This window comes from Callorhinus ursinus, unplaced genomic scaffold (genome assembly GCF_003265705.2).
Source record: "Callorhinus ursinus isolate GAN/ISIS: 27379988/994484 unplaced genomic scaffold, GSC_fseal_2.0 scaffold22, whole genome shotgun sequence".
Taxonomy (NCBI): domain Eukaryota; kingdom Metazoa; phylum Chordata; class Mammalia; order Carnivora; family Otariidae; genus Callorhinus; species Callorhinus ursinus.
The window spans coordinates 9,090,676-9,113,432 of NW_027397084.1; the positions used below are offsets into that span (position 1 = coordinate 9,090,676).

Consider the following 22,757-nt stretch of genomic DNA (forward strand, 5'->3'; position numbering starts at 1 on the left):
ATGTCAACTACCTTTCCGGGACTAGTCCACGATGCCGAGGTATTATTACTTTTTTTTTTTTTTTTTTTGAGCGCGCGTGTGTGTGGCGGCGGCGGCGGCGGCGGCAGCCCTCCCTGTCTCTAATCTATATTGGACCGTTACGTTTAATTATAATCTGGCTTTCGGGGGAAGTTAGGGAAGGAAAGGGGAGAAAGTTCGTTATGACATCTGTCGCCAGGAAGGGCAACTCTGCCACGTTAAGAAACATTTGCCATAATGAGGGGGAAAACATAATCCTAATAATAAAGAAAGGGAGGAGGGGGTGAGGAGAAAGAGATAGAGATGGGAAAAAGATACCCAGAAAGGCAAAGTAAAGAGACTGATGGGGGGCGGTAGGTGGACGAGGGGGGGTGGGGAACAACGCACCCCTTTCGGAATGGGCTTATTCTAGGAAAGTGAAGCAGAAAGGGGGGTCGGATTCCTTGCCTCAAATGGTTCAGGAAATGAGCGAGTTGAGCGATTTGCACAGACTGGATTTTGTCAATATATGGATAATGATTTTGAGCAGCTCTGGAGGAGCAGCTCGGCATGGACAACCGCGGAATCCCCGTGTTGGGACCTGGTGGCGGTGGCGAGACGCCGGCCCGCGCTCTGTGCGTGTGGACTCTGGTTCTGCTCCCAGCCGCCCCGGAGTCGGTCGTAAACCTGGCTCCCGGCGCCCAGCTCCCAGTGCAAGTTAGGCAGGGGCTGTGTGTGTGTGTGTGTGTGTGTGTGTGTGTGTGTGTGTGTGTGGTGTGGTGTGTCACCCGCACCTATATAGGGTGGGGGATTTTTTTTTCCGCCCTCTCGACTGTGAGGACGAGGCCGCCCACCCCCAGTTCGCCTGCTCGCAAAGGCTCTCTGGCAAAGGCGCTGAGCCGGGGCTGCGGCTCGGCCCCAGCCCTGCGTGCTCGCCCTCCTTGGAGAGCCAGAGAAAGCTCCTGGCTCCGGGAGAGCGGCGCCTCGGTTGCAAAATGACAAACCTCAAGTTTTTCTGCTCTCCCTTTTCCCCCTCTTCCTTCCAGATACGTCACGACGGATCAAACAGCTACCGTTTGATGCAGCTTGGCTGTCTGGAGTCCGTAGCCAATTCCACTGTCGCCTATTCCTCCTCCTCTCCTTTAACTTATTCCACCACCGGCACCGAGTTTGCGTCCCCCTACTTCTCCACTAACCACCAGTACACCCCGCTCCACCACCAGTCCTTCCATTACGAGTTTCAGCACAGCCACCCGGCGGTCACCCCCGACGCCTACTCTCTGAACTCGCTCCACCACTCGCAACAGTACTACCAGCAGATCCACCACGGGGAGCCCACCGACTTTATTAACCTGCACAATGCGCGGGCGCTCAAGTCGTCCTGCCTGGACGAGCAGAGGCGGGAGCTGGGCTGCCTCGATGCCTACCGCCGCCACGACCTGTCCCTCATGAGCCATGGCTCTCAGTATGGAATGCACCCAGATCAAAGACTCCTGCCAGGGCCCAGCCTGGGGCTGGCCGCCGCGGGAGCAGACGACTTGCAGGTAAATAAGCATGCAGCGAATTTGTCTGCGCCCTCCCCTCTTTGCCCTCCCCCACCCCTCCGTTAAAGCTCTAACTGTAAACCTCCTCTCCTCACTGTCCTCTCCTCTTTCTCTGTCTCTGTCTCTCTCTCTTTCTCTGTCTCTCTGTCTCTCTCTCTCTCTGTCTCTCTCTCTCTCTCTCTCTCTCTCTCTCTCTCTCTCACACACACACACACACACACACACACACACCACTTATTATGGAACGTTATCAAAACAATTAGAGGAGGCGTGTGCCATTCTGTCACTCTCATTGGATCAAGGCATTTCACCTGGTCGCCGGGGAGTCTGGCTACCTGCGGGCCCCACTTTCAGTCGGTCTGCACAGAAGTCGGTTGTGAATCCTCATTTCTGTCCCTGAAGGGATGGGGTGGAGGAGATCATGGAGGCTGGGTTGAGCCAACTGGACTCAGAGTAAGACCCGATAAGATGATGACCAATCGCACCCTCAGTCTCTGCGTTTTACTGGGTCTACCGGCCCGTCCCAGGTGTTTGTCCCAGACTGAGCTTGTGGAAACGTACTAAGAATTGGGGGGCTGGTTTGTTCTGTGACTTTGTTGAGCTCTAGCAAAAGTTTCCCCGAATATACTAGATTGCTGTGGATAGTAAAGAATCGCAAATGAAAGTCTCAAAAATTTACACCAATCAAAGAATCTGCACAATGCACTTCACCAGGTTGCGGAGTTGAGCCTAATTCTAAGGAGCACCCAATCCCACCACCCAGTTGGGTAATTCACAACTTTATTTTTCTCACTGGGTTATTAACTTTTACACAGGATGCAACTTCTTTAAAAGAAGGAAATGAAGAAATAAAGGAAGGGGAAAGGGGAAAGAAATAAGAAGGGAGGAAAAAGGAGAAAAGGAAAGGAGGGATGAGGGAGAGAGCAAAAAGAGAGAGGAAGGAAGGAAGGAAGGAAGGAAGGAAGGAATCCAGATACTATGGAGGCCATCAATCAGAGGATCGCTCTCCTACTTTCTTTCTTAATGTATTTTTGCACATTCTTTGCCAACAATAGAATTTATAATTTTGCAGACATATTGTCACAGCCACATTTCAAACAAATAAACCCACAAATATCCAAAAAAGAACTCAAAAGACATGAATTTGTAGCTTCTTTTGGCTGAAAGGGCAACCGTAGCTGAGTCCCTACTTTTTCAGTCCGCACAAAGCTGGCTACCCTCTCCACAGCCTCCATAACGAAAGGGAAGATACTCCAAGAGCACAAGTTGGAGACGTAAGAGATCCCTTGTTGCGCACAGAAAATCTTTGCCCCTCATTTACCTCTGAGCAAGGGATTATTTTTAAATTAAAGTGAAAGCCCTTCCAGTCCCAACAAAGAGCCGTGGGTGCAAGACCGGCACACAAGAAAAAAGATTTGGCTCCATAAACCTTGACTTTCTACATTTATATTCACAAAATAATTTTATACGCTCAGAATATTTTTCCATTTTTCACAAGGATCCCCTTATGTCTCAAGGGGGAAAAAATCTGCCATTCAATGCTTAGCTCAACTAAAACCTATTTACTCCTTTTAATAGCCACGTCTGCTGCTGATTTTTTTGTATCTGTACAAATTTTTTTTCTGTGCTAGGCACAAAGCCGGGCATTTTTCAAAAGAGGGGATTAGAACATTTGCAAGCACCAGACAAAGAGCGAATCCCGTGCAAAAGAACACCGTAGTTTATCCAATTTTCGACTTAGTGCCATTCAACTGGTCATTTATGCAATGTCATCCGACCAAACAACATGTTTTACTTATGAGGGGGAAAAGTTTGTTAAGTGTAGAGACCAAGATTCATTTCTTCTAAGAAAATAAACATCTTAACAGTGCACCAGAGAATGGGAGGGAGAGTGGTTCGCTCCCTTGGAGAACTTTGAGACCCTTTACCTTCTACATTTCAGATATTTTGAGACCTTCTTTTTCAGTCTATGTTTTTTTTTATATTTATAGTATTTTTTTTAGCTTATTGCTCATACTGAGGGAATATTCATACCGAGAGAAACACTCCAAGATCCTAGAAGAAATTGAGGAGCATGATATGTGATATATTTGTGTATCTATGTCTAGAGACATATCTATATATGTACATATCATTGTGTGTGTATATATAGATACACTTCATATATATATATATATATGTATATGAAGCCAAGTTGTAAATCTGGCAAGTTATTTTCTTGCACTCCTCCTGGACTTAGTTGGCAGAATGAAAAAGAAAGAGAAAAAAGTAATAGCTACTTTTAAAAAGAGAAATAGGGAGGGGATGTGTGGGAGAAACCCGTCTCTCTCCTTTTATTTCTTCCTTTTTAAAACATTCATCAGCATATGCCTCATTTCAAATGCAACAAATGTAAATATACTTTTCCCTGCACAGAATTTTAAGTGAAAGTCCAATGGTTTGCAGGGCGGTCTAAGTCTGCCTAACAGATGCAAACAGTCTTGTGGCTTCAGTTCCATCTTTGAGTCCCCTAAAAAGATTTGCTATGGCCAACAAAGGAAACTGTCACACCTTTTCCCATCACCGCTTTAATTTATGCTCAGACTGCAAGTTTTTTTTTTCATATTGATTTGATAATCACTTTAAGGCAGAACATTTAAAATAAGAAAGAGCTCGTGAGTAGGTTGAAAAGGGGGGTCTTACAGGCCTGCCTCAATATGGTGAAAATGGGTAAGCAAGAGGGAGCCAGGGCTGTAAAGGTTGTTTTGTAAAGTGGGTTTTTATTATGCACCGACTCTCTCCGCATTTACTTAACTCTTCACGGGCTGTTGGGTAGGTTAACACCCTTCAAGGCCTCTTTCATGTCCAATACCTCGTTTGTTTGTAAAGGAAAATGAGCCTTTAACACATTTCAACTCAGGGGAAAAAAAAGACAGAGAGAGAAATTTTTATTTTTCTTAATCAAAAATCAGCAAACCCTTTCCTTCTTCCCAGCTCAAATGATCCTTCAATCCATTAGGAGCATGAAGATCTACAGTGAGTGAACCTGAAGGTGTTTCCTCTCTAAGGCATATTTTGGGTAGGATACTCCTACTTCTGTGGTAAAGCAGAACCAACATCAGATATCTTGAAGGCTGCACTTGTAATGGCTCCTCTGAGCTCCCCAGAAACCCACAGTGCCAGACTTGACACTTTTAGTGTAATTTGCTCCACGCAGAAAGTGCCGTGGAGACTGTCTGTATATATGCTATGTGTCTTGATGGGGACTCAAAGGGCTTCTCATTCCCTTATGCCAAGATGAAAGGCACTCAGGTGCTTTGAAGTGTAATATTGTATGGTGCTGCAAAATGCATACCTTACGATTTATACAACTTTTAGATTGTGGTTTTTCTGGCACTTTTTTCCCTTAAAATCATGTGTGCTGCCAAACTTGCTCCAGCTCAATGGTTGCTTTTAAATGTCTACCACGGGGATATGGGGTTCAGGAGTGGGGCAGATTGAAAGACTTAACTAATGTCATACCTATTAGAATCTATTTGAGTGCTTTTATTTATGTTTCTTTTATTAAGGGCTCCGTGGAAGCCCAGTGTGGGCTTGTTCTCAATGGTCAAGGTGGAGTGATAAGAAGAGGTAAGTGACATATTAAAACAAAACATTCTTCTCTCACTTGATACTTTGTTTTGAAGATGTGGTGGTGTTTTAAGCATCAGATTCCTTGTCTGATGATTAAGAAAACAATGACTCTTGGTTAATTACTTTTGTCCTACACAGGCATACTCCTTTCCTTCATTGAGGCTTGAACCCAACCTGTGCCCCAAAGAACTATGATAGAAGACATTTGCTGTTCTTCATGGAATAGTGACAGAATAAAAGTTGGGGGGGGAGAAAAAGGAAAAAGAAAAGAAAGAAAATTACACTAAAAGTAATTTGTGTCACACCTCCTTTCCCCATCACCACATCCTCAAGCAGAATTTCTGGTCCCTTTTAGCCCTGAATGTGCCAGCCACAGCCTGGGTGATTGAGGTGATGGTGTTAGCTTGAGGCTTTGAAGGATTCTATGAAAGGCTAGATTCGTTGAGGCTTCAGGGAAGGCTAATGAAACACCAATATTGTAGCTGCCCTTATTTTTCTAAGTGTCCAGAACATTTCTTTCTTTAAGGGAGGTGGGAGGAGGAGGTGGTGTTAACTGTACCGGATAAAGCTTTCTTGTTCCCATCTGTTGAGGAAAACATCTGAATCCAGTGTTACCCATGGAATTGGAAGGTGGGGGGAAGGCAAGAGTCGAGAGCTGTTGATTTTGGCTCAGACACTGAAGGGGGCTGCATCTCAGATGTTCCATTTTGACAAAAGGTTTTGAACTATGACATTTTAAGGGCCTCAAGGCGGTGCAGATTTTGCTAGCTTCCCCGGTTAACTGTACCCAGAGCCTCTGAAGCTTATTTTCCTAGCAAAGCTGAGTAACCCGAGGAGCACACAGGCAAGGGGACCAGCTGTTATCCCAACTTCATACGAATTAATAAGATGTAGCCTATTCACCAGGACTAATTCCAGCTTGAGGGCCGCAGTTGTCTTCAGTAACTGAATGACTAAAGACTGAGTCACTTCTGATGGAACCAAATAAATGTCCTTCAGTCCCTGTCCATCCTTTTCAAAGCTTGTTGAAAGATTCCAGTGCTTTTCCAAAGAAAGCAATGGATTCTTTCATGTTTAAACTTCAGGTTTTACAACCCAGTGTTCAATGTGAAATTCCATTTAAATTGAGGAGTAAAGAAAAGAAAGCTTGCCTCTCATTTGGAACCTGACGATTGTCATAGTGGATACTTGGAACTTCCACTAAATGTAAAATAGCTATTCGGCTCCACGGAGATTTGAAACTATTTTTTCAAAAAAAAATTAGTGTTGCTCCATAAGGATTTTTTTAAATGAGTAATATTAGGCTTGTCAGCCAAGCTAATATTCAGCCATGTTGAAGTGACATGAAATAGGCCCAAGACTAGTGAAAATTGAAATAAAATACACATACTGTTGAAGGGATGGGTTAAAATGCATGGTGAAAGAGGGGTCAGGTGTGATCGGGTCTGTTGGGGCGGTCACGCTAAAGGTGAGGCTGAGTACTCAGGGCGCACGGAGATGTCGGTGGTGCTGAAGGACAGCGCCACTAATTAGCGCCCAGAGCCGGCTCCTCCCAGAGCGCGACTGGCGCTGCTGCGGTCGACGCGTTCAGCTCCTCACTTGCTCCAAGATCACCTTCTCAAAAGCTTGGAAATTGCATCAGATCTTACAGTAGCTGGCAGAGGGTAGGAATTATTTGAGACCGAGGGCGGGAGCTGACAGGGAGGTGGCTGTGTAATCAGTTGAAGTTTTTGGAGAGAGATTTAGGGGACCCCCTCTCAGCATTCCCCCAAGAAGGCCTACGCTCTTGGGTAACTACAAAATGGGAACAGCGGTCCTGTCCTCTGAGAGCCACAGAAATGGTCTTCCTTAGGTGATGTTTTATTGTTCTTGTAGAATTTGGTTCACTTCGTTTCACCTGAAAATCAGCGTGGAGCCTGTGATTTTTAAACCAAATATTGATCTTGTAGGAAAACAGCATAGCTCCAAAGAGAAAGGGGTGGTAACTTGGGGCTTCTATCTGTATTGTTTGACTAAATCCCAGTCCTCCCCTCCCCCACCCCTGCCACCCCCTGCGAAGGAATTCAGAATTTAGCTGCTGAGTTTATTCCATTTCCACATGTCTTAGAGAAAGGCCAATTAACTTGGTTGAGCCCGGGAGACCAAGTGCATGTCTGTTACTCTGAAACAATCAATGTTCATGACAATTTACAAATGGAAAGCAAGGAAGTCTTGCTTAAAAGGTTTTGTACATCTTGCTAGAGTCTGCCCAATGCCTCATCTCAGGACTGCCAGCCCCTCATCTCAGGACTCCCAGCCCCTCATCTCAGGACTCCCTGTTTTTGAAGAAGGGCTAAGGAAGCCCTTTCTCTCTCTTGTCATGGTAGTGCACTGGATTCTTAATATAAATAGCTCATGTCACCTTTGTTCATCAAAAACCAGGAGGGCACTAAGTCAAGCACTCTGCCATATCGCCATATTGTGCAATGGTTTTGTTTAGATAGGAATGTCTGTTTCTCTTCTAATCCATGTTTACAGGCCACTCTCCACAGGAAACATGATTTCTTGAAAAGCACAACTTTTTTGCCATTTTTCCTCCCTTGCTAAGTTCTCTGATAAACTTACGTTTCTAATGATTTCCAGAATTTACTGTGGGAGGAACAAAACAGATTTCACTTCCAAAGACTCCTGAGTGCTCTTCTAGAAGAAAGATCCCTACGTGCCCCATATGAATTCACCAGGGAGAGGCTGTCCTGGTTTGCAGGGTGTGTGTGTGTGTGTGTGTGTGTGTGTGTGTGTGTGTGTGTGTTTGGGGGGTGTTGGGGAAGGCGTTCAGTTCTTTAAATTTGGCCATTTCTATTTGCAAAGAACAAAATACCATTTCTCTGACTCATTTCGGTAAGTGGCAGTTACATTGTTTTTGCTTATAATGAAGGCCGTGTAGCCAAAGAAAGCGCGGAAGAGGGGCAGCGGCAAGGTAATTACCGCCCAGATAAAATATTTGCCACCGCCTCGGAGGTGCAGCTCCCGCGCGCTCACTCTGCGCGCTCACTCTCGCTTAATGGTGTGTGCGATTTTGCCCGCAGCTCCGCCACTCCAACCATCAGAACCAATAATCTTTACTTTACCCTGTGCTCGCGTATCGATAGCTTCTCTCGCCTCCGGCTTCGGCTTTGATATGTTAATATTTCTGAGTAGCAAATTCTGCAGAGATCATATTAATGTTGTACATACAGAGTGGAGCTTTGCCTTCGTTGAATATTCAGATACTGGCTTTCAAAAGGCGTCTCTTGAAGAAATGAGGCTTCTATTTACAGGAGTCATCTGTGTTTTTAATCATTAAAAAAAGAAAGGAAAACCCGCTCTTCTTTTCCCCATAAATCTTCTGAGGCTCCCTCATGGCCCCCTCCCCTTTGTCAGGCGCTGGTCCCTTTCATTTCTCTCCCTGAGAATTTAATAGTAGGAGAACAATGTTGATGACGATTATGATGATGCTAATAATGAATGGATCCAGATTGGAATGGTAGGGGTAGGGGTTCAATTGGGTAGGGGGCTGTGGCCTTCAGACGAGGATGGAGATGAGATAAGAAGACCCAGCTTTTCCTTATTTGGGTGGGAAGTGACATTTTGGCCCTGGTCTTTTTTGAGAAATCGGAATGGCAAACTCAAAAAAAAAAAAAAAAAAAGGGAAGAAAGAAAGAAATGAAAAAAGTGAAGAGGGGAAGCGCCCTTGTTTCGCTTTGTGATCACTCTGCCTTGCAGCCCCAGGCTAATTTCAGACGCTTAAATACCGCCATAGCCTCTGGGCCAAGTGGAGAGGGAGCGACCCGGCCACGGGCAGGCAGGAGCGCTTTCCGGATTGCCCGTGGCTACACAAAATACAAACTACTTTGAATCAAAACATTTTGGGGGAATTAATATGATCTGAACTCTGCACGTTTTAAGAGAGCTGGAGTTTGTCAGATCGCTTAGAGGTGACTGGCACGCCAAGGAGGAGGCATTTACGCTACGGAACAAACATTGTCAGATCTGATTTAATTTTTTTAAAAATGCTTCTGTGAAATGGAGTTTAGCATCAATCGCCCAGTCTGCCAATAACCGGGTGGATGGACCTGACCGCTCTTCCCTACTACAGCCCCCACAGCTGGCTGCCCACCGGCTGCTTGGGCAGGAGGATGAGCTGCTTCTGCTTTTTCAGTTTTGCGAGGGCCCTGAGCTTTGGAACTCGAGTTAGGAAGAGCCTCTGGCTCTTTCAGCGGCTTCCAGAAGGAGTAAGATGGGAGTGGTGTGGGAAGCCTTCTTCCTCTACTTTTGTCAGAGCCCCCAGAATCTCTCTTTACTAGAATCGTCAAAACTCATCTCTATAGTTCATGCATTTTGGAAAATACAGCCAGAAACACACCTCTCCCGCCTCTTATAGTCCCCAAATACACATGCTGCAGATTCGGAATTCAAGCTCCTTTATATGAAGACTAAAATTCATATACCAAAGTATCGATAAACATGGCTTCCTAAAAAAAATTTTTTTTTTTTTTTGCAGGGGAGGGGAGCTCCTTTTCCGTAGCCTACTGCCTTCTCTCTTAATTTCTTTATCGCTCTGAAAATAACCAAAAACTAAAGCACTCCCTGCATTGAGAAATGGGGATTAATTCACACAAACACACACACACATGTACACATGCACACACACTCACAATTACACACCCACCGCCACATTAAACCAGTGTCTCTCCGTGAAGACCTCCCTTTCTTTTGTTCTGCTTGGAATCTGCACACGGAGGAGCGTGTTCAAACCTGGTAATCCACTTATACCTGTAAGGGTATATCCTCCCCTCAAACAGCGCAGTTAGAGGCTGATGCATCATTTGAGGCCTATTTGATTGCAATTAAACCACTATCCCTTTGCTGTTTGATTACAGTTAATACCTGCTTGGGGGGAGGAGGAGCAAAGAGGGGATTACCCGAGGGGTTTGGGATGGAGAAGGGCGAGGGGCTAGAGAGCAAGCAGCCGAGAACGATCCTATCCCACCCAGCTTCCACGCGCACCTCACAGAAATGCACCCGCAGAACAAACAGGGACAGGAAACTCCTATAATAGCTTACACATTTTTAATGTGTCAGAAAAAACGAGCGATCACTGGAGATGAAGAAGGGGAGAAAAAAAAATCCCTGCCGTTTGTATTTCTTTCATTTGAATTGTAAACATCTGTTTGGCTGTAAGGCGAACAGAACATTTATTTTGCTCTCAAGATTGGGTCTAATTATGTCAACACCGAAGCGGCGGGGAGTGGGGCGGCGCTGCGGCTTCGGAGAGGCTGCGCGCAAGGGCCCCGCGCCCGGAAGCCAGCCAGGAAGTATTGATCGCACCCGGAGAGCGCGCAGGGCCTCTAGCCATCACCCGCCCAGTTCTTAGAGAGGAAGGCACCCAGAGTGGGCGCGTGGCTTAGAGGCAGCTTTGGGGACGCCAGGAGAGCCACAGCCCTTTGGAGACGATCGCGAGTGTTTTCTCTGCCCTAATTGCCTGTATAAGAAGAGGAAAAGCGCACTCAGGCGTTGGCGCTTGTCTTTCTATCCCGTAGCCTCGCAAAAGGTGGGTGGGGACATTGTGGCGCTCCACAGCTCGCACCCCTGGGCGGTGGTAGTTGCCCAACACAGTGGTGGAGTTGGGCGGGCTTTACTCAGGTTGCTGAGCACGTGGGCGTCCATTTCCCGTTGCACCTCCGGAGTTGGGGAAATAAGTTGAGCAGGCGTGAGCATCCCCATTTTTCAGATGGAGAGACCAAGGCCCAGTTACTCATCAAAGGTCCTATGCGTCGCTAGTTGGCCAACCTCTTACTTGCAGCCCAGTACTTTTTCCACTCCCCCACGCTGTGCCTGCCAACATGGGGCCAGATGTCTCCAGCCACACCAGGAAGGGCACAGCTCGACCCCGTTTCTCTTTGGCTTCATGGGATCTAACAAGGTCTGGCAGCTGAAGGATTTGCGTGTGTTTCATGCCTAGTTTTGTTCCCTGCACATTTTCTTTGGCTGACTTTTCCCTGTAGCTATGGCAAAGTTATCCCTTTTATGATAGTCATGTTCTAGACAAGTGACCTTAAGTAAATAGACCCCGATTTCTTATGCTGTTTCTAGAGCTACAGATCTGAGCTTGAGCATCACTGGAAATGGGAAGCCCCATCTCCAAATTTCAATTTTGAAAATAGTGCCCTCCATAGAAGTATTACTTCAGTGCACTATGAATGGAAAAGAGATGTACTCTAGAGAAGTTCTGCATGAGTAGCCTGGTTCTGGCACCAGAAACACCTTTAACTGGAGTGCTGGATCTAGAATGAATGCTACATAATTTCAGTAAGAGCCCACATGCAACACAAGCACCATGAAGAACTTCAGCTGGTAACACTGGGGATGAATACTGTAAATGCCTTGGCATGGTGGACTCTCATGGCTTTCCTTTGAAATCTCATCATTGCTCTCTGTGGTCTGGATCCCCTTAAAGAAGTCCCACGTCCTTGGACCTTGATTGTAAATACAAAAAATCTGGTTATGTTGACCTATTACTCCTTTTTTCCTCCCCCAAAAATAAACCACTGGGAAGAAAGAGATCAGGTTCCCCATGCCGCTGTAAACTCTACAAGTTGCCAAATCTTTAGCCAGGACGAGAGAGTTCCCCAAGGCTGCAGCAATGCCAACTATCAAAGCAATAGAAATTCCCTTTAAAGATGCTGTGACATAAAAAATAAAAGACTCTAGAGCTGATGGCTAATCCTGAATACAAAATAAATCCTCCAGGCAGTTTGTGCGTGCATAAAGCATACTCTTAATATGCGGCCTGTGTAACTTACCTAATAAATGCTTATTTGAGCATAAGCCAGAAGCCTCACCTGGATGCAGGAGAGAAAGACCCAGAGCCCAGGGAGTTAGCACCTGGCTGGGTAGCAGATCCAGTGACTTCCCTGGGAGCAGCTGGCTTCACCACATGGGGTTCACTTTGCCAAAAGGGGGCAATTTTCCAATTGGAGAAAGCCTGATTTAACTCCTTTCTTTTTAACAAAAATCTTTTATAATCTTTTGTGTCTCCCTAAATTAGGTTTCTGACCCACTGTATATAATATAGGAAAGGTCTAAAGCTGTGTCCTTTTTTCCCTTGGCTTGCTGGGAAAGTAACACATGCACAAACATTCTTCTCTCATAATTTATTTGAGACCCATTGGGTGAGATTCCTTGTGTCCTCAGTTGCATGTTGGCTATTGTACAAGAGAAGAGGATTTATGTAAGAATGTAAATTTGCTTATGATTCCATGAGCATGGGTGGAGGCCCATTTTCGGAAGAGGGCTCTGTGAATTTTGAAGATAGATATTATGATTCTTTAATATTTTTGCTTCAGATGACCCCACAATGACCTAAGTCCTAAAGTTATTAGGGTCCTGATTCTGACAAAATGATGCTAAAAACCAGGTTCATTGATATCCTATTCATCTCAATTTTTGAGAAGTCACTTAAGAGCTTATTTGTAAAATGGATTTTGTGTCTGTAGGTATAAAGGGAGAACATTAATGAATGGATAATGATAGTTCCAGGCCCCCAAATCTGGGATAACTATGATGATGATGATGATGATGATGATGATGATGATGATGATTAGTTTTAAAATTCTCTATGAAAATGCAAAGTGGGGAAGTGCAGGTGAATTTGTATTTGGGGCTCTGAGGCAGACATTTGCATGGTTTTCCACTATGTTGACCGCAAATTTAATGCCAGGAAAAGGATTTCGATTTGACAGTTGAGATTGTGACCTCTCAGATTTCAGACTGAGGGCCAGTTTCCAGACATTAACATTGAGAACTTAGACAAGTGTACAGGACTCATCTTCTAGCCTAAAGAGGGCTAGTTACTCTAATGATATCAACATCCTCTCTTCTGTTTTGGGGGGTCATTCAGGGTGATCACCAGCCTCAGAATGCTTAAGGAGAAAGACATTGGTCCCAGTACTTTCAGGGGAAACTTGGATGACTCCAAGAAACTTGGATGACTTCCAGGTAGTACAGGAGTAGAAACACTTTAAGAGTAGGGAAAAGTTAACCTGTTCTCTCCACCCAGGTCCAGGACCTCTTCACCTTTTTAAACATCCTCCCAGGTTCCTTAGCCACTGTGCTCAGAGAACACACCCAAATCTGAATGCCAGAGATGTCAGCAACACAACATTCTCCCTGAGCACTTAGTAAAGGAGGGGAGGATCTATGTGGAAGGCAAGTGGTGAGTCCTAGACCAGGGCTTCTCAAACTTTAATATTCATGAACCACCTGGGGATCTTGTTCAAATGTAGATTCTGATTCAGAAGGTCTGGAGTTGAGCCTGAGATCCCACATTTCTGACAAGCTCTCAGGAGATGCCAGTGTTGCCAGTTGAGGACAACCCTTTGAGTAAAAAGATCTTGGACAACACTCTCCTGATTGTTTTTCTTCTTCCACCTACTTTTCTCTCTTTTCTCTCATAGAAGACCTTTTATGGAGAGGAGTCTTAAGATCTCCCATAGTTGAAGAAATTAGATGTATGCTCAGGAAAGCAAGCCTTGAATTTGAACCTGCCAGTGAACCCCATAAGCTCTGCCCTCAGATTACTCAATGCATGTGGAGGAAGCCTTGAATGCCAGGGCTGTGTAGCCACCATGTTAGCAGTATGGACATTGGCTCAGGATTTTTGCAGTATGGGAGGATTGGGCAGCAGGAAACTCTCCGCAGTGATTATCATCATCACAAGTCTACTTCAGGTGCCTGAGTTTAGGGAATGTACTCTGTTGTCCTGGAGAAGAGCAAAGCTCAATGGGCTTTCTGGAGCTTGGAGACCAAAGGCTTCTGCTTCAGGAGCCTCAGCATGGCAAAATTGCTTTGGTGATTTTGCTATTAGCAGTTATCTTTGCTTTGTTCCCTAATAGTAATAATGATAACAACAACCCAAACAATAATATTATTGGCCACTAACACAATGTGACTCTTACTATGTTCTAGTCTTGTGCTATATTTGACTGTGTGTGCCAATCCTGAGAGCTGACATGTGGTAGAGAGATGTGACCTATCATCCACCCACATGGGTTGAAAGTTTATGACAATGGGTAGATTATTTTTGGTGGTACCTGGGAACTGAGTGATTCCAGTACTTATAGTTGGGAGGTGGATGAGGGAAAAGAGATGGCAGTTTTCAAACAATTTGGAAAAGAGTTTTCAAAACTTTTGTCTATATACTAAGTCATGGATAAAATACATCCATTGTGTCTACTGCACATACATGCATACACATATACAGAGCCATGGAAAAATAATACATACCCTCTGTGGGGGTAACTGGTGGAGTTTGGGGTTTTTAATTAATTGAAGTGTTTTTTGGTGTGTATGATGTCAAAATTAGCACTGATGGGCCAGCCAGCTCTATGTAGGATGATAATTTTTGCTTAAATTAAAAAATTGTACCCCCACAAACATGTTCTATATGATATTTGAAAGCTATAACCTGTATTGTTATTTGAAAGGATGTCTTCAGAGCAGCTTTCTGAGATGATCCAGGTGATGTATATATGAGAACATTTGTTGCTGTGTATTCCCAAACCCCAAATAGTGCCTTGATGTTAACTGTCTTTCATGCAATTATCTTCTCTCACTGTCACTAATATGTAATATATTTCCCCCTCCCCCAAGGTGGTACTTGTGTGGTCAACCCCACAGACTTGTTTTGCTCTGTCCCTGGCCGTTTGTCCCTTCTCAGTTCAACTTCCAAATACAAGGTGACGATTGCTGAGGTGAAGAGGCGCCTCTCACCACCTGAATGCCTCAACGCTTCACTCTTGGGAGGCATTTTGAGAAGGTAAGACAATTGTCTTCTGGCATGTCGTGCCTTCCAACTCTACTGATACCATACTCCTCCACCCTCAGCCCTGAAGCCTTCTCTCTCACACTGAATTCCCCGTCTGGTCAGGTCTTCTTGTCATTTCCCTCAGGATGTGAATTTTCAAAACCTAGCTTTTCTTTTGTTTTGGGACAGAGCGAAATCCAAGAATGGGGGTCGCTGCCTGAGAGAGAAACTGGATCGGCTTGGCCTGAATTTGCCAGCAGGGAGACGGAAAGCAGCCAATGTCACGCTCCTTACTTCCTTAGTTGAAGGTACGATTTTTCAGCTCTGCGAAGTAATGATACAAGGTTAGGTTAGCGGTTCTTTGGACCTCAGGCTTGATAGATTATGCTGTTTCATTTTTGTCTATGGTATTAAGCAAGACAGTCAACAGTTACAGGTGCATTTCCCAATTAATCATAATAAAAATGATGACATTAGACAACATCAGGTTTAGATAATTCATAAAATGTCATTTAATATACTAATCTTGGCAATAACACAGAAGAAGACAGTGCAAGATTTAAGTACTTCAACCAGTATTTCCTAAATAACAGCAACAAGAAAACTGACTGTGCTATTGTCATTTTCATGATTGTTTATTTTAGAGTTCAGATAAATCTAGCTTAACTCATTATTCAGTGCAACATGATCTATAGGATAAATAATCTCCCTTTATATAGGGTTCACAGGGGTCTAGCCATGATACCACGCCTGAGAGCATAACGTGTTAATCCTAGTATGTATCTCTTAAAGTACAGTGATGTTCCATGGCTTTCTGAGAGGATAAGCTAGTCAAAGAAGGGTTAAGGTTTATCAGTGGTATAGAGACAGAGGTAAAAATATATTCCCAGAAGTTATTTTTTTCCCAACTCACCTTTTCCTTTTTGTTTCTTCTGTAAGGACTAAACTACATAATCTTATTCAAACTTCTTTTAAGAAGAGGTATTATTGGAGACTTATTTTTCACTTTGTGGGGGAGCTTTTGAATGCCAAAGGAGAGTTCTTTTAGAACCCAGAATGCTATTGTTTTAAATCTGAACAAAGGGACCTTTTTACCAAAACTCACCTGAACACACCTGTGGCACTTTTCTTGCATTGGTTACTCTCTTGTCTATAAGGCACTAACTATAGGAAGTGAAAAGCAAGGGAAACACAAAAACAAACATCTTGCCTTTATCCAGCTTATCAATTCATACTATTTACTGTACAACTTTGTGAAGTAGTGTGTTCTGGACATTGGTCTGGGCAAAATTGCTTTGGTGATTTTGCTATTAATAGTTTGCTTTGCTTTGCTTTGTTCCCTAATTGTAACAGTGATAACAACAATAATATTACTGACCACCAACGTCTAATAAGTGTTTCTGTTACCATGTTCTATGTCTTGTGATGTGTTTGCCTGTGTGTACTGATACTGAGAACTGACAGATGGTAGAGGAAGTTGACCTGTCATCCATTCATATTGATTGGGGGTACTGGGGGAAGGACAAGGTAGAAAAAAATGACACATGGGGTTGATTCTAAAGGGAGACAGATTCCTGCTCAATTTAAGTAAGAAGATAATTATAACTATTGAACAATAGAACAAAACACTTATTCAGTATATAATGAGGTGGATTTAAGAATCATATGGGTGGTAAGACTTGACTGGCTCTTACACCCAACTCTGCAGGAGAATCAACTCAGGAGGTTTATTTAAAAATGCCTGGGCCCCTTCCCTAAACCAATCGAAACTCAAATTTCTGGGGGTGGTATGACCCAGGCATCTATACTTTTTTCAACATCCCCAGTGATTCTGATGTATAATGAGGTTTAAGGATCATTGGTCTAAATATTTCTTGAGATCCTTTTCACTTCCTAGGATGGACTGACTGTGAATTCTCAGGAAATCTGTAACTGGTGTGAAAATTAAAGGCCCTAAGAAACACTGTTTTCTGTGGTGTCCATGAAATATTGGCCAATAGAAGCTGAAGAGCCTACATAAAAGGGTATATTCACAAATCTTCTTACTGATTTTTATGGTAGCCAAGCACTAAGTTATCCTGTGTGGGAATCATCAACTAAATTATTCTGTGCTAATAGAAGAGGTGAAAGTTAAATATGTGAACTCCTATGGTGATCTTTGTGGTCCTGCCATCTACTCTTCAACATATCTCCTACCACAGAAGTATCTAACTGTGTTCTATTCATTTGGCTTGTGTTCATGGAGGAGTTACATCGGCCTTGGCGGATGGAACCTAAGATTTAATTCTTTCCAGATACTTTAATTGGATGCTTTTGAAATCCCCCAAATCTTCATGATGTAGAGAAATACATCTTCTTTAATTTCAGACACTGTGATGGAACTGAGAAAAAGACATTTAGAGGCAAAGGGACCTTTTGCATCCCTTAACTCCCCACATATTATAACCCTCAAATGCACGTGTACACTTTCTCTCTCCCTCTGTCTCTGTCTGTCTCTCTCACCCACTTAAAAGTTTTATTACCATGTGTATATTCTCTGATTTTTATTCTATTCCATATTTTTGTGTTCTTTTTAAATGCTGATGATAAACCTACTAAATTCATTTCAAGACTCACACTGAGTCATGACCCACAGTTTAAAAAACTAGAAGTTGTCTTCGGACATGAAGAGAACCTACTACTTGAAGAACAAGGACATTCCATCTAAATTAAAATAGGCTTTATTTTATCCCTGGCTGACAAGAAGAGCAGTTTTATTGTTAAGGACTCTCCTATATATTTTTATTCCTACATTTTGGTTGCGTTGGTGATGACAGCTCATGACTCTTTTCCAGCCGGCAAGATGCCATCTTCTGCATTAGGCTCATAGTCTTTGGAATCCTGTAGATGATGTTGGTTGTATACAAAATAATGGTGACTCAATTCTGATTTATCAAGCCCCTGGAAAACTGACATAGTTAATGCTTTTCTTCAGTACTTTTGGAATCTTGATCCTTTTTGAACTGATTCAGTTCTTTCAGGTTTGTTTTGCTTGTATAGTTTTAAGTGGTAAATTAAAACTTCCCCATACTTACCAGTTGGTGTTGGTAAGACTTTGAGTTGACCATGTCTTTGGATGATACTTTTCTTCTTTTATCAAACATATTTTGTAAGAGTCAGCAACATTTCAGATTAGTTTTTTCAGAAATTCTAAAACTAGATTCCTAGTCATCAAAAATGATTCATCAACTTTCTTATAAATCTGTGGTCTTATGGGAAGGAATAGTATTTTTCTTACCATTTTTATTGCTATCTCCCCTTTACCTCCTAGATTTTCTGCAATAACCCATATGTATCTTTGAATACCAGTACTAGTAATTTAGCTTCTCTTAAATGGCTCTCTTTCTTTAAAGTTTTTATTTTAATTCCAGTTAGTTAAGATACAGTATAATATTAGTTTCAGGTGTACAATATAGTGATTCAATCATTCCATACATCACGTGGTGCTCATCACAACAAGTGCACTCCTTAATCCCCATCACCTATTTCACCTGTCCCTCCACCCCCTCTCTCCTCTGGCAACCCTTGGTTTGTTCTCTAGTTAAGAATCTGTTTCGGGCGCCTGGGTGGCTCAGTTAGTTAAGCGACTGCCTTCGGCTCGGGTCATGATCCCGGAGTCCAGGGATCAAGTCCCGCATCAGGCTCCCTGCTCAGCGAGGAGCCTGCTTCTCCCTTTGACCTTCCCCCTCTCATGTACTCTCTCTCTCTCTCATTCTTGCTCTCTCAAATAAATAAATATAAAAAAATAAAAAAAAGAATCTGTTTCTTGGTTTGTCTCTCTCTTTTTTTCCCCTTGCTCATTTGTTTTGTTTCCTAAATTCCACATGAGTGAAATGATACGGTATTTGTCTTTCTCTGACTGACTTATTTCCCCTAGTGTTATACTCGCTAGCTTCATCCATGTCATTGCAAATGGGAAGATTTCGTTCTTTTCTTTGGCTGAATAATATTCCATTGTATATATACCACAGCTTCTTTATCCATTCATCAATCGATGGACACTTGGACTGTTTCCATGTCTTGGCTATTGTAAATAAGGCTGCTATAAACATGGGGGTGCATGTATCCCTTTGAATTAGGGTAAATACCCAGTAGTGTGATTGCTGGATGGTAGGGCAGTTCTATTTTTAACTTTTTAAGGAACCCCCATACTGTTTTCCACAGTGGTTCCACTAGTTTGCATTCCCACCAACAGTACACCCATGTTCCATTTCCCCTATGTTCTCTCCAACACCTGTTGTTTTTTGTATTGTTGATTTTAGCCATTCTGACAGGTGTGAGGTGGTATCTCACTGTGGTTTTGATTTGCAATTCGTGATGGTAAGTAATGATGAACATCTTTTCATGTATCTGTTATTAGTCATCTGGATGTCCTCTTTGGAAAAATGTCTACTCAGGTCCTCTGCCCATTTTTTAAATTGGACTATTTGTTTTTTGGGTTTTGAGTTTTATAAGTTCTTTATATCTTTTGGATACTAACAATTTATCAGATATGTCCTCTGCAAATATCTTCTCCCGTTTTGTAGGTTGCCTTTTAGTTTTGTTGATTGTTTCTTTTGCTGTGCAGCTTTTTATTTTGACGTATCTTAAATATCTCTTAAGACTGTTAATTGAGACTCTTATAGAGTTATTTCTCAAACATCCTGATGGCCCAATATATTATTACCATTCAATCATACACCCCACCCCCATTTTGCGGTAGGACTTAAGCATAAGTGAGATAATATCTAATTGACTTTATTTCTCATACACCAGACTTAGAAATAAATTTCATCATGATTTACAGTACTTGTCAGGGCTTTTCTGGGGAAGATTTGAATACAGACTTGCCAATTGTTTCTATTTTGATAAAAATTCCAAAAAATAAAAGAGTAGTGCATTGAAACTCTGGTAGGCATTCCATGCAGAGATGATATAACCTTTGTAAAGATCCAGTTGGTGAACAGCAAGGTGCTTTTTATAACAAGGATTGAAATTAGCAAATGAACATTTGTTTTTCAAAAACTACCCCTGTCACTGACATAACAGTAGTTTCATTATGATAGTCCAAATTTCCATGCTTACCTTGGGCTTTCCATCATTCTGTTTTTAATTGTTTTATAATAATTTTCCCCTGTATTTCTTTTAAATGGAGTCACTCAATTAATAGTGCCATCCTAACATTGTTCTCAAATCAACATATTAAAGTAATTATTTTGGGATTATTTTAGAAATTTAAAGGAGAGGGCTATTTAATGCAAATTTATATTTAAGTAATTCACAACATTTCTGTTACAAATATCATTGTACCTAGTAACCACTGGGATGAAGTGGTTCACTTGAAACTGATTTCTTTCACCTCACAAAGTTGTTTGAAAAGTGAACATTTTGGTAAGGCAGATATTTACAGTGGGGACTTTTTGGGTCCATATAACAGACATATTTGAGCTAGAATGAGGTATGAATGTTTGAATCTAGAGTCCTCAGAATGTAATAATAGATCATTTCCACCTTTTTATCCATATTTCTTCATCTAATGGGTTTTAGTTATATAACTAATGGTTGATACAACTTCTTCTTCCCCACTTTATCATAAACTTGATGTTCTTTTTGTTTCCCCCTGTTTTAGTCATATTGCTGTGACTTCTCTTTTGTCTCATTCAGCTTATATATGACATCAAAGAGATGTTACTCTCTTTGGAAAATATGGTGGATTGGAGTCGTTTAACCCAATGCATGTATCTTCTTGAGATATTGGGATAATCCCAGCCTCTTGTATAGTGGTGATAATTCCATCTTTGGAAAACATTCAAAGAATTTGGCCAATATTATTGTTCTGATTCTAATACTCTTACTATATATTTATTATTTATGAATTAGCAGCTTCTGTTAGCTGTCTTCTCTATTTTATTCCAGAACAACCTTTGCAGAGTTGGTGGTTGTTAAAACAAACATGAGGAGTCAATGATGGAGTTATTCCTGCCTATTGCTCCCCTCCTCACTTGAGGTTTTCCAAGATGGCCAAAGTTGCAGAGTGTTGCTGGAGGGAGGTTTTGTTCACCAGAGTGGAGTGCTTTCCTGGGACAGTTCTGCTGAATTTGCAAAAGCTCATGTAACATTTTCAGGCTACACCAGGAGTTCTGAAAGCACTGTTGATGTCCTTAAACATAAATACCTTGACTTGCAGTTTGTTGTGACAGGGGGTCAAATCCTGTGTGTGTGTGTGTGTGTGTGTGTGTGTGTGTGTGTGTGTGTGTTTCAAAACAGTGTGGGGCAGAGAAGGGTGTGAATATACACCATCAAAAGAAAGGGGACCATTTACAAATATTGCATATTATCTCTATTCACTCTTTTTGAGTTTAAATCCTTCATTACTATTGTTTCGTTCTTTAGTTTCAAAAAATGTAAGCTTCCAGACCTTGCCCTGCACGTCTTACTTCATATGACCTAGTTGTCCACTTGCAAAATGTATTTTCCCTTGGGCAAGCATGCCTCCCCTGCCCCGAATAAATTCACCGTTGAAATTTTGTCAGACTTTGAGCTAGTTACTTAAACTGACTCAGCTTCATTGTCTTAGTTTATAAATAAAGATCATAATATCTGTAATGGTTAGGACAATGCTAGCTGTTATAACAGTTAATTCCCAAATTTTCAGTGGCTTACCATGATAAAAGCTTATTTCTCAGCATAGTTTGAGGTGGGTGTTCCTCACCAGGGGCCTTTTCTCATGGTTTTAATCAAAGACCCAGAGTCTTTCCATCTGTAGCTATTCCCTTCTCTAGGTCCTAGGAGCCCATTCATTGAGTTCACAATAAGGAGAGACATGGTAGTAAAAGTACACAGCTTCTTACCCACCTTACTACTGTTCACATTCCAAGAACTAGTCATGTGTCCACAACCAATTCCAGGGGTGGGTATGGGGGATACTAGAAAATGTAGTCTCTAGCTGGGCAGAGTCTTCTCAGCAGCAATGCTATATAGTATGTAAAGAAAGGACAAATCTTTGATGGTCCCTCACTCAACTCTGCCACATCTGTCTTGTACATCTTTTTTTTAAATATTTTATTTATTTATTTGACAGAGAAAGAGACAGTGAGAGAGGGAACTCAGCAGGGGGAGTGGGAGAGGGAGAAGCAGGCTTCCCGCGGAGCAGGGAGCCCGACGTGGGGCTCGATCCCAGGACCCTGGGACCATGACCTGAGCCAAAGGCAGATGCTTAACAACTGAGCCACTCAGGCACCCCTGTCTTGTACATCTTATGTAGGATTAAATATACTCACATAGACAAGGACAACTGACTTGGCAATGAATGAACTCTTTCCTAGAGAGGAGGTATAGTGAGTGAGTATAGGTATATCAGGTTTTCCTGATGTGATTAGTCCATGACTTTTTATTTTAGGAAGAAGTATTGTTCACTGCTTGAGACTCATAGGATTCAAACACCAAAATCCTTTGCCAATTATTAGTGATAATACATGCACAGGGCATGCTCAGCTTTAGATGCTCTTCTCATGAAATTTAGAACACAACGGATATTCTCATTACCTTCATGTGGTACCACAGTGGGTTTCTATGGGAATCTGGATCTGAAAACTAGCCTTCAGGGACTCATGACATGATTATAAGTCTGAAAGGACCTTCATCCCAAAATAACTCCTCCACTGGCCATTCCAGACTCACATTCCCACCTTAGTCCCTCCTTCAGGACAAAGGTTTCCAGCTTCCTTCTTAAACTGTGTGTGACATAAAAAGGCTAATAAATT

General features: G+C 42.6%; 1 protein-coding gene across 1 annotated transcript in view; it reads left to right on the top strand.

Moving 5' to 3' along the window:
• Positions 1-22,757, top strand: part of TFAP2D (transcription factor AP-2 delta) — a 53,706-nt gene continuing 30,949 nt past the window's right edge. The window contains exons 1-5 of the mRNA XM_025890707.2: positions 1-39; positions 1,044-1,541; positions 5,090-5,150; positions 14,823-14,988; positions 15,166-15,284. Of these exons, the coding sequence (XP_025746492.1) occupies positions 1-39; positions 1,044-1,541; positions 5,090-5,150; positions 14,823-14,988; positions 15,166-15,284 (883 nt within the window). The remainder of the gene's footprint in view (positions 40-1,043; positions 1,542-5,089; positions 5,151-14,822; positions 14,989-15,165; positions 15,285-22,757) is intronic.